A 12586-nucleotide genomic window follows, 5' to 3' on the forward strand; every position below is an offset into this window, starting at 1 on the left:
ATATATATATATATATATATATATATATATATATATATATATATATATATATATATATATGGAAGCATCTGCTGGAAAGTTTAAGATATGACAGAAGCTGGCAAAGTAATTTATCAAAGTATGAGTAATGGAAAGAACTTCATAAAAAGTTTCATGACAAAGCAATTTCTCTTAAGTGAGCGTAGAAACCCAACACTCGACGTGCCTCACTGCAAATTAAAACTTACATTTTTCATTTTAGCAAATGGATTTTGGCTCGTGACTGCATCTTAGTTCTCACAGTTGATGACAAATGACTCCAGTGAGACTCGTACACGCATCCCAGAAGGCCGGATATAAACAAACAAGCACACAAAGCTCACTTGTGCAGGCAGAGGAGTTGGCATCGTTAGCCGCCCGATAAAAGCTGCTGCGACATTCACACACACTTGATCCCTCCTGGCTGGTTCTGCTGTTGGACGGACACACCGAGCAGGGAACAGAGCCAGGAACCGGCTTGAAGTAGCCCACAGGACACGCTGAGGGAGAAACAAAAAACAGACAAGGATGGCTGAGTGTATTCACTCTGGAAAATCACATAACGAGGAAAATCAGTGATCCTTATGAGGCCAACCAGCTGGTTATCTGAGCTATGAAAGGGGCTGTTGTTGAGCTGACACTTGAGCAAAGACAATATAAAAACATGCTAATAAAATCATTAGAAAAAGGGGGTATCCTCCTGATAAGTCCTGTAAAAAAAAGGAGAGTAGCTGCTTCCTTCTGACATGTACCAATTATGGAGACCAAAGAAAGCTGCAACAAAAATATGCTCTTTGGTGCATATGGCTACCTTTGGTTTGTGGCTACTTTTGGTTCAAAAGTTCAGCTCTGCTCTGTCATTTACTTCTGAATTCAGAGGACGAGTCGCTAAACGCATTTCTGACACAGACTGAGGATTCCTGCAGAACATAAACTTTAACCGCTTTAGTAAATCAACAGTTGGACAAAAAGTATAAAAAATGAAGCCTGAATTACACATAAAAAACCTTTATGAAGAGGAGGACGCACTGTTAATTTATGGGCTCTCCCGCCCCAATGTTTGTGCAATTCTGGCAGCTGGTTAGGTTCATAAATCACTAAACCAGAAAGAAATTCCACAAATCATCCTTACAGCTTAAACGCTGCTTTAAAATAATTGAGGTTTCATCATTTTTTAAAGTCATTTACCAAAAAAGCCCCCAAAAAACTCTAGTAAACAAAGATGCCCAGCCTGAGTCACAGTCTGATCAAGAAAAAAAGATAATTTATTAAAAAAAATAGGCAATAGTGAGGTCAAATTTTGCTTTTTTGTGTGCATCTATAACAACAGGAAGTGAAGTTGCCAATATTGTATCACACACAGCAGGAACTGAAACAGGCTCAACATAAATGACAATATGACAAATTAACAGTATAATCCAGTTATCATCATAAAATAGTGGAAAAAATCAACAAAATAACTGTAAAATATTCAACAACGTTTTTTTAAACAAAAACATCTAAACACTTACAATGACACATTTTGTGTTCTGAAACTGAACTCAAAATGTTTCTGTATACACGATCACTGTACTGAGATTATTTACACAAACTGAATTTAAATTTATTCATTTTTTAAATATATTTCTACATAAAGCAATCAATTCTCTTTTCATCATGTTATAGCTAAACTGTATAAAAACAACGGAATAAAAATATATTTTTTAAAATAAAATCTTACAAAACTCATACATTGAATTATATATTTGCTGAAACTTCATCTGAATGACGAATAACTATATAAATAAATAAATAATTTCAAAAATAATGAATAGATTTGTGTAATAGGTTTTTAATGTATCCTTATATATAAAATATATATTTAATTGTATGAAATGATTATTTATTAATGTTTTAGAGGTAAAGATGTGTAACATGGAATCTGCAATGCGATAGACAACTGAAATTTGAATTAACAAAAACTTTTTAGTAAATTAAAGTCTTTTTAATTCACTGTCTTTAAACATTATTTTAACATAGTGGGCTGATTTATTAAATTTAGAAATCTAATTTTTAAATTAATTATTATTTTTTTCTATAATGATTTGATTTAACACAAAAAGGCTTTAAATAAATTTCATTGGATTAATTATATTAAAATCAAGAATTTATATTAATAAGAGTTGTAAATTGTATCATAAATGGTACAAATAGATAAAATAAAATGACTGAATGACTTTTAACATCAAAAAGCAATAACCAGTTTTTGTAGTTATTCAGCACATTCATATCCCGACAGCATTAGGATTTCTGACTTCTGACTTGACGGTGTGTGAAGGCCCAAAGCGCTGTCCACCAAAGGTCGCGGCTTTCACGGTGGGGTCACTTTGTCTGCACGTTAATGCATTGGTCGGTCGCTCCGTTCTCTCATGGAGACCAGTTTACTTGTTTCTTTTGAGTGTGTAAACGGCCCGCCTGACACTACGCCAACAGTCGTTCAGGAAAGCTCTGGTTTTAAACAACCTAAAGTGCTTCAAAAGATGAGGCTTCTCGACCCCTGAACTTCTTATATAACCTTGTCAAGAACATGCAGTGTGTCTTGATGAGGGCGCGCCGGCGTGTGTGTGGAAGTAAAGATGTGAAAGTGAGGAGGAGTAAACAGATAAAAGGCTTTCTGTGTTCTCACCCGCTCTGCGATCAAACAGGTGTGAGGACGGAAAAAGGAAGAAATGGAGCGGTGTTGAGAGATGGCAGGAGGGAAGACGCCGAAATGGATCATAAAGACTAAAGGTGAGGTTGTGTTTACCAACACTAGATCAAAAACAAAAGAAGATGATGAAGAAGAGAGGGATGTACAGCCTCCTGCATCATTCACACACCAGCCTTACATTACCAGATGTGTTCTCTGACACGAAACACGAGTTTGCTGCCTCTCATCAAAGCCATTATGTGCTTCAGCAATGACTCAACCCTCCTCCTCCTCCTCTTCCTCCTTCACTTCACATCCACCTGATTCCAGCAGCCAATGGGAGAGCAAGCCCTCTGCCCTCATGCTTGATCTGCAACCCCCACCTCCCCTCTGGCTCTATCCATCCTCCCTCCATCCCTGTTTCCCAAACTGTGAGGCAGACAGTTCACGCCGCTGTAACCACAGAGGCGCATTCCTTCACTCCAGTGACTACATTGGATAAAAAGCACAACATAATACAATCCAAGGTTAATCAACTGGTTTGCACCATCACTTCTAAAGTAATCTGAGGCTTTAAAGCCACAATAGAGTAAATATCCGATATAAACTGATAGAAACCGGAATAAGATTCATTCGAAAATAGAAACAGTTTTAACAGATAAGCAGGAATAGAAAAAAAACCAAAAGATTTGCAGGGAGATGAGTAAGTTGATGTCAACATAATATATTGCTATGCACGTTACTGACCCAATTTCCCTCTTTCTCTCCCTCTTTCATGTGCTCATTCCCTCTTTTGGCTCGCAGCATAATCTCTCCGTTTCTCCTCCTCTCTGAACAAACACATGAGCTCCGCCACAGACGCACAACGGGAGCGACGGACAACTGCAGCCACTCCACTCTGTCTCCTCATCACTTTATTTTCTTCACACGCGCACAACCAGTGACACACACTCTAATATGGTCTTTGAAAGCTCCCACACTGCCAGATGTAGAAAAGGGAATAATCCTTTTGTCGGGGTTTCTACTCCAAACAAGCAGCTTGTTTATGTGTAGTTCATTCAGACGGACAGACAAAAGACATCATTTCTGCTGTCTTCTTGTACAGTGTTCTCTGTAATTAGCCGAATTAGTCAAATTAAAGCATTATGTAAATCTCCCATGAGGGATAAGAGATTTATCACTGCACACAGACTGAATATTACCCCTCACTGTCTTTGTCAGCCAAACTTTCTGACAAAAGCAGAGCCGTGTACAACAGAAATGAAGATCACAGAATGCAAATTATCCTAATTGTGGAAAAGCTGCTCTTTCACGGCTCCATATGAAGCAGAGACTCATTAAATCTTTGAAAAATTACAACTTTTTCATTGTGGAAAGCATGCCTCATTTAGGGTTTTTTTGCAGCTTTTGTCCCACAATGACAAGCGCTTTGCTAAACGCTTTCTAATAAAATTCTACCTCGTCATGATAGTGTTGAATAGATTAAAACGGCTCCCTAAAGCAACTATTCAACATTTTTATTGTTCATATTTTTATTCATATTAGTAATAATAATGTCTCATCTGGAGGAAACTCTTATCAGCTCATTAACTTGATCTTTTAGGTGATTAAAAAAAAACCATCTACCGATCTAACCAACCTCTGAATGACAAGAGGAAATGCTTCAGAGGCTTCATGCATCAACAGCATGACAAGTGATGATGAAGAAGTGGGTCAAGACTCCTTGATCGATACCACTGTGGTCACTCAGTGAATACTGATGGTTTTAAAAGGCCATTCAATTGTCAGAAAGCAGATGATGGTTTTCAGATCCAGACATCCAGGATTCCAACTCCTGGATTTGTTCTCAGAGAAATTCACGACTGATTGAGGTCAAAATAAGGAGATGTTCAGCAGAAAAATGACACTCACATAAACGAGAGGCTGCAAATTAGGCAACTTATGTCCCTATAAAGTTTTCAAAAGTAAGAGTGCAAATAGGTTGAAGAGGAGGATGATGCCAGTCTGCCACTTTTGGCTCATATTTGCTTTTCGGACACTTTTTGCATCAACAACTGTGCTAAAATAGAGGCTGGGTTCAGATAAAAAAAATCAAAATATTCTGTAAAAAGAGCACAGTTCACTATAAAAAGAGGTATCCAAAAATAGTAAGAAAAAAAAACACTAATCTCAAGAAGAAAATCAGCACAAAGTAGTAAAACTATCTGAAACAAGTAATTTTTATTTAACAATAAATCTTAGAATAAGGTTTAAACACAATGAGTTCCAAACAAGGATTAAAATGGTACAAATATTCTAAAAAACTAAGCCGTTTCATAGATTTCCTTAATATTTTATATATTTTCTTGCTAGTTCTAAGCAAGTGGTTTGTACTTTTTAGTTATTTTTGAGTGCAGTGACTACACAAGTTTAATTAGTAAAAATTATTGATTTTAGAACAAATGTAAATATGACAAGAATAGGACCTTGGTACAAGTTCGTCCATCTTAATAAATCCTCAAAATCTAAAACTAGCACTTATTTTTTGAGCCTAACTCTAAAATGTTGTTTCCAAAATGATAACAATGAATGTCCGTCTAACTTAACAGCATTTATTAAACTTTAAAATAAAATCCTTAACATAGAACCAAAAAATACTGTGAAATTTTAGGTTTTTTGGTTTGGTTTTTATTGTCAAGTATGTGGAGCTAAATATTTTAACTTGTTTTAATAACAATTTCCTTATATCTAGATCTTAGCTCTTAATAAGGAGAAAAAAAAAACAGAAGAAAACTTTGAAATGTGTCAATAAAATATCAGCTACAAACACCAAAAACTTGGTAAAATATCTTGATTGTCTTAAAAACAAAGATTTATATCTTTGCAAGTATCACATTGTTTTCTGGATGCACTTTACCTTCATGTTCTCTCTCTTGTGTTCTGAATGTCTGCTGTGATCTTATGTGAAAAACAACAAACTGTCTACTATCAAAAGCCTCATTCTTTATCACGGCTAAAATGTCTGAATTTCTTACCATTCCTGTGGGATTTTTCAGCAGCAGACTTCATGCTTCACAGCGTGAAATCTGCTGGATCTGCCCCATGCTGCGGTAATTCAGCACAGACAGGTGGGTTGCTCATTTATCACAGCAGGATGTGTTAAATATTCAATTCAAACATTGCTTCTGGTGTTGGACTGATTGTCCCACATAAATTGTTTAAATAAAGGCAAACTGAAAATGACCCACACTCTAACAGCACCTGGATAACCTTCTCTGGATTCTGCATCACACATGCACCACTGATTATCAACACGTATTCACTCAGTGAAGTGTGTGATCAGGGATGTGTAATGCTCACTTGACACAGTTTTGGAAGTTAATATTAAAAAAGAAAAAAAAATCAGCATACTGCAAAACAGAAGACTGAACCGCTGGACTATGATACAGATGAGCCTGTGACTTAAGATAGTGATGGACCTCTAACTTTTGATAAAAATTGAAAGCATAACAAACAAATTCCTGTTTAAATTAAATGCAAACAGAAACGGTGTTCAACAAAAACTTAAAGTCCTGAACTTAAAAAGTGTTAGATTAGGTTAAAAAAATGAAATACTTCATTTTTCTGATCAGAAAACTATAAATTTAAACTCTGAGACTTTACATTTTTTACTTGATAATCTTTATCATTTTGAATTTTGTATATGGTTTGTTAAACCAAATTACAGTAATTGTGCATTCAAATCCATTCAAATAGTGCTTTAAAATAAGAAATGTTGCAGGGAATCTGACTAACTTCCACCCATTAATAATTGCAAGTCCTTTTTTTTAATTTATGCATACTGCTCAGTACGCTGGGATACACACAAATATAAAATTATGTTAAATTATAAAGCTAAAAAGATGACATAATTTAACTATTTTTTTGTTTGTAAAGAAGGAAATAGATTCTATTTAAAAAAAAATGAAGCTTTATTGTTCAATGTAGTTTTGTGAATATAATACTTGGTTAACAAAATCATGAGATTAATTAAACATTCTTCTCGCAGCAGGGCATATAATAAAAACCAGACCACTTCTGGTGTGTCCATCAACAAAAATGATCCCTGATAATTGATTTCCGTTGTAGCTGTATTGTTTGCATCACTTTTATTTAATTGTTGCTGGAATCATTTTATGTTTACGGTTACTTTTCATTTTTGCTGAGATAACTTTTTTGTTTGCAGATTTTTTATTTTTGCACAGTCTCTTTTTTTGTTTGCTGTTACTTTTTTTCTGTAATTGCATAGCTTGGTCCTTAAAGGTTAAAAAAATAAGTAAAATGCCAAAAGTATATACTTTGTAACTATAGTACTTTTGATGAAAAACGATTTTCTGATTTTGTGGAAAACACCATTAAAGGCTTGACTGTGTGCTCTTCTCAAAAGGGTAGAATTAAAGCCAGACTAATTCAGAACCGTGCAATCATCACACCACTTACTGTGATGTTCCGGCATGCTCAATACAATCCTTCAAATGTGATTGATTTGATGTGGCTGTGCGAGCTCGGCTTGATTTATCATCTGTGCCTGACAACATCCTGCAGCGGTGTCAAGACAGGACTTCAGATTGATCATTGACATCCCAGTTTCACTCCAATTTGTTTTGTCCTGGGGGCTGACCTTTTTTAACACACTCACGCTTTAACCTCGTCTCTTTTTTTTTCCAGTTCTACTCTCAGTGATTTTTGTGACTCCGCTCCACAAATTGGAACAACCTGACACGTATAAGTAAGTAAGTTTTGAGGACAGCCACCATGAATCAAATCCTTATGGCACAAAACAAACTTTCTGCTCATTTGGCGCTAATCTTCGTCCCACATCTTCCACAGGGGCTTACAGGGAATCAAGCAAAAGGAGTGCGTTGGATCGGCTTAGGACGCCCAAAATTAAAGGGCTGCTTCATGTTTGGCTGAGCAGGTGTAATCATGTCACATGCTCAGTCATGTTTCCGTCTGCCCTCCATGCTTCTCTGCCTCCCTTGTGAGATGCAGATGTGGAAAGGGAGATTCATATTCATGTGGTAAAACAAATAAATAAAACAGGGAACAGCTGCTGCACTAACTACAAACCTCTGCCCTTTTCTAAAGACAACTGTTTCCTTCCAGACTTCTTAATGACGAGCTGCTGATATGATTTCAAACGAGCTCGTTCCTGAGCACATTTAGTTGGATTCTCAGTTGAGTTTAAATGTTGATGACACATAAATAAAGAGGATTTCTGTATATGACAGAGCCAGGAAATCCTGCACATTGATGCTATTAGTTCATTTATACTTCCACCCTAACCTTAAAAATCTGCAGCATCCATATATATATATATATTTTTAGGAAAACAATAGTTATAAAAAAAACCAAGTTGTCCTACAAAGCAAACATTAACCTACAACTGAATCTTGGTTCACGCAGTGCAAACACACACTCACCTCGACACGATAAGTGCCTTGATTTATTTCAGTCTTCTCATTAAGACTCCTGTTTTTGTCATCAGCGCCGTTTGTTTGGCTTAGTGGTAATTACAGTCCTCATGAATGTGGGCATACCAACTCAAAATACGCACACCTTTTCAGCTTAAAGGGCATTTCCACAGAGAAAGCAAAACTATTCAGAAACTGAACTTCTAGTTAAATAAAGGTTGAATAATTTTGCAGCATTTGATTATGCATTTAAGTCATTATTTCTAAATAATTAATAGAAACAATTAACCATTCCATTTTAAAAACAGTTAAATATTTGTTGTACTTTTTCGGGACAGTATTAAAAACTATCTTTAGATAAATTTCTTCTAGATTTATTAGATCTTTGCAGTTTTGTGAGGCACAATGTGTAAATTTTGTTCTTTTATAATTATGTACCTGTCCCCAGCCCAGATAAATTATAACAAAACTCTGCCAAACCACCTGTGTGGATCAGTGAAAGCTGATTCCCTGTGGTGACTCCTGAACAGATGTGCTAAAAGGTGATAAGGTGTCATAAAGATCTGACTTACTGTTTTGTTCATGCATATACTAAACAGCATTTTTTTAGGTTTTGACAATAAAAATTAGATGTTGTATCGCTGCTGGCACGAGGTATTCAATGACAGATTTAACATTTCATGCATCAGCAGGTTTATCATGTTCATGACTGCAGGATTCACCCAAAACGTTTGGTATTTGAGATGTAAAGAGTGCAGAACTTACTAGATCTGTTGCTTTTCAGGATAACACAAAAAATACACAAAAAATTACATTTACTCGTAAACAGCATCTACATATACATACCTTTCTTCCAATCTAACCTTACTTAAAAGCTTTAGGAAATAATTTGTTTGCTAATTGACTTTCAGAAATGCATTAAAGAAGGTATTTTGAGTCTAAAAATAGACGGTAGAGCTGTCTGTTAAAAAAGCTAATCCTTTAAATGCAATTTATATCCTCACGAGACAAAGGGAAAGGCTCTGAAGCCTCTTTGTGTGCACAGAAAACACAATTTGTCTTCGCTGAGAGGACAAAACAACACAGTAATTTAAATGCTCATAATCTACTTAAAAAGCAGCCATTCATCTTTTTTTTCCATAGTCTTAATTCCCAAGCACTTGTGCTAAAATATATGGTTTGCCCACAGAAAGCACTGGGGGGTTTGATAAGTAATGGTCTTAAATCACATAGTTTTCGAGTTAGTAAACGTCAGCTTGAAAGTTTGTTTTTTTTTACATAAAAAAATATTTTATTTAAAATCCCACCCTGATCATCTTTTGATCTATTTTAAAATCATTTCCAAAGGTCTTTTAATCACTCTTAGGCTATGGCATTTTTAGGCTAAATTAAAAAAAAAACAACTTAATTTTCTTGGAGATAGTTTCTTCAAAGAAGTAGTAATTCATCAGAAATTCCACTCTGAGTTGAGTAACGCTTCCCTTTTCAGTACTTACTAGTTATATTGTACCTAAGTGGTAAGTATGAGGTACTTTGATTTTACTTACATGGTACTTACATAGGTATTAAGGTGGCACATAAACTTACCACATGAATTCAAGATTCTTAAAAGGTACTTTTTGTGTACTTGTTCTTACACATAAGTACCACGAAACATACAAACTTATCACATCAATTTAAGTACTCAAAAGGTACTTTTTTTGTACCGGCTCTCTTCTTACACGGTAAATACCATAAAACACACATAAATGTATCACATGAAGTAAAGTACTCAAAGGGTACTTCTTGTGTGCTTTTCTTACACATAGTAAGTACAATGAAACATGTTATAAGGAACAACAAAAGTAGCACATAAATACCAGCAACTAAGAGAGACATCTAAACTTGTAAATACTTCTTAAAAACTCAGTAGGTACTATGTAAGTAGCACATAGGAACAACGTAAGTACCTATGTAAGTTCCATGTAAATACACAGCAGATACCTTGTAGGTACAATCAAGTATCTTGTAGGCAAAATATAGGTACTCTATGAATACCCAGTAAATACCGTACTATGAAAGGAGGCGTTACCCTGAGTTGTGGGCAGGACTCTTGGCGAAGGGTAAGTCTGTACCCATTTACCATCATCTATGTGATTATGTGCTCTCCCGCTATTTTATATAAAAAATGCTTACCCTACCAAGAAATATTAGGCCTATCCATGCCAGCTCAGATGAGGAAAACAAAGATGTACACGGATCTAGTCGTCTGCAAGTGGATGCATGGGAACAGAGCAGAGCAGAGAGCTTGCCAATTGTAGCTTCTGCCTCTGTCTGCTCCTGATTCACAATGATTTGAGTAAAGAAATACTCATAGACATAGATTTAATCTTAATTTTCTTTATGCATATATTCCTTCATGAAAAAAATCCCCCAAGAACATGTTAAAGATACCAAAAACGCCATTTTCATCAGAGTGGGTCATGTCTAAAATTGGATTTCTCACCTTCTACTGAGATGGAGTTAGTTTTCTTTGATGACTGAGAACCATTCCCCTTCAGGAGCCACACAGAACCCCAGTGAAAATCAAAATACATTATCACATGAGAGATGGATCAAAAAGTGGCTGCAGTGCTTTGTAGCCATCAGGTTCATGTTTCTGGTCAGTTTCGAGGGCATCAAAAACCATCAGAGAAACACAAGTTGCAGCCTGACTGCAGAGAATATGAAAGAGTTTCACAGCTGACTAAACAGGATTCCGGATTAACTATTAGTTGAACAATTATGCCCCCCGAGAATGCAGTTTTCCGCTGTAATCCCGCTGTGGAGCCGTCATATGTGTGTGAAGGCAGCAGACTCTGATTCACTCACACGTTCACACCGGGAAGCCCGCGTAACGCTTCCCTCTCCTCCTTTTGGGGCCTCAACATTTTTGCCAGCTCAGTTCTTTAAGTCGTTAACTTGCATCCCTCTATGGCTCGTTCTGCCCCGCATCCCACCCTATTTTCCCTCCCCCCCTCCCCCTGCGGTTTCTGTCACTTGTTCACAGACGACTGGCCATTACATCGCTATGACCTAAATGTGTCATATTCCTCTCACAATGCTCCTCTGCCTCCTCCTGCTCTCTCTTTCTCGCTTTATCCCGTTATCCTGGATGTCTCCCAATTTTTTTTTCACTTTTTTTTTTTGCTCACGCTCACTTTGAAGAAGTGCGAAGTGTTCTTTGACCAGTCTGACCACTGCTGCCCTCAGTGCCATTTATCTGCCTCTCAGCTGTGTTTCTGTATCTTCCCTTTTTATTACCTTCATCCAACTTCATAGCTAAAATATCATTATTATTACTCAGATCTGGTCCCTGACCTTTCTTCTCTCTATTCCATCTCGTCTGAGCATCAAATACAGTAGTGTATCAGAGTGACAGCAGCTCCTTTCAGTATTGATCTGAGAGCTTTAGACCCAAGAACTGACACAAACAGCTGACTGACCACTGTTGGAGGTTTTATTCCACACAAGTTCCTCCTCTGCAGGCTCAAGTCACAACATAAGGTTTACTTGATAAGAAAGACAATATGGATGTAAACATTAGGAATAATTAATTCCCCCATGATTCAGTTCAAACTTTGATTTTTGGGTGTAACCTGGTGTAATGTAAAAAATAGTAAATAATTAATAATTACAACACATGTTGACACTTTCAACTCACTAGTATTCATGCAACCATTCATTTCCCACACAATTTGGTTCAATAGTGTACAGTTAGGTTTTAAACCAAAAATTGTGGCATAGCTAAATTTATTTTCAAACAAATCCTTTTCAACCTGTGGAGTTCTTTAAATACTCCAATGAAAATCACATTTTTTAGCATTTTTAACATGTTCTTGTAGAATTTTTCTCATAATGACAGACATGTAAATATATTTTTTACAGTAAGACAAGTTTCTGAGAATGTCTTTATTCAAATTGTGATGGATCAGGAGCCAATGAAGACTTAAGGCTTGAAAAAGTTCAGGTTTGTGATACAACTACTGCCATGGGCGGTCCAAAGTTTCTGTTCTCCGATAAAATTCTGGAGCATCCAGGTGCAGACAAACAGATACATTATCGTCTTCATTTTCCTAATCTGAGCTAGCTCTAAACTGTAAGGCTGCATTGCTCTGATATGGCTGTCATTTTTATTTATTTTTTTTTGCTACACTGATGTTGGCTTGGGCTTGTGAGGTGCTAAAAGCTAGTGCGAGAGGGTGCTGGGAAATTAGCAGAGGCTAACTTCCACTCTACAAGTCCCGCCCACAACTCAGAGGGGTTTTCTGATTTTTGCTACAAAAAAAAAACAAACGAAAAAAAACTTTAATTTTAGATGTAGAATACAGCATATTTTCAAATTGTGTCCTGTTTACTTTAAATTCCAGCTCAAACAGGTGTTTTCTACATTAGTCGCGGTGCTCCTTTAAAGAACCCCTCCCCCTCCCCCAACCCTCGGTCCCGCACA

General features: G+C 36.4%; 1 protein-coding gene across 2 annotated transcripts in view; it reads right to left on the bottom strand.

Annotated features, from left to right (window-relative positions):
- Positions 1 to 12586, bottom strand: part of ephb6 (eph receptor B6) — a 44574-nt gene that overhangs the window by 9520 nt on the left and 22468 nt on the right. For both annotated transcript variants that reach the window (XM_036216077.1, XM_024267749.2), the window contains one exon: positions 363 to 518. In XM_036216077.1, the coding sequence (XP_036071970.1) occupies positions 363 to 518 (156 nt within the window). The remainder of the gene's footprint in view (positions 1 to 362; positions 519 to 12586) is intronic.

Source organism: Oryzias melastigma, linkage group LG16 (assembly GCF_002922805.2).
Source record: "Oryzias melastigma strain HK-1 linkage group LG16, ASM292280v2, whole genome shotgun sequence".
NCBI classification, from domain to species: Eukaryota; Metazoa; Chordata; class Actinopteri; order Beloniformes; family Adrianichthyidae; genus Oryzias; species Oryzias melastigma.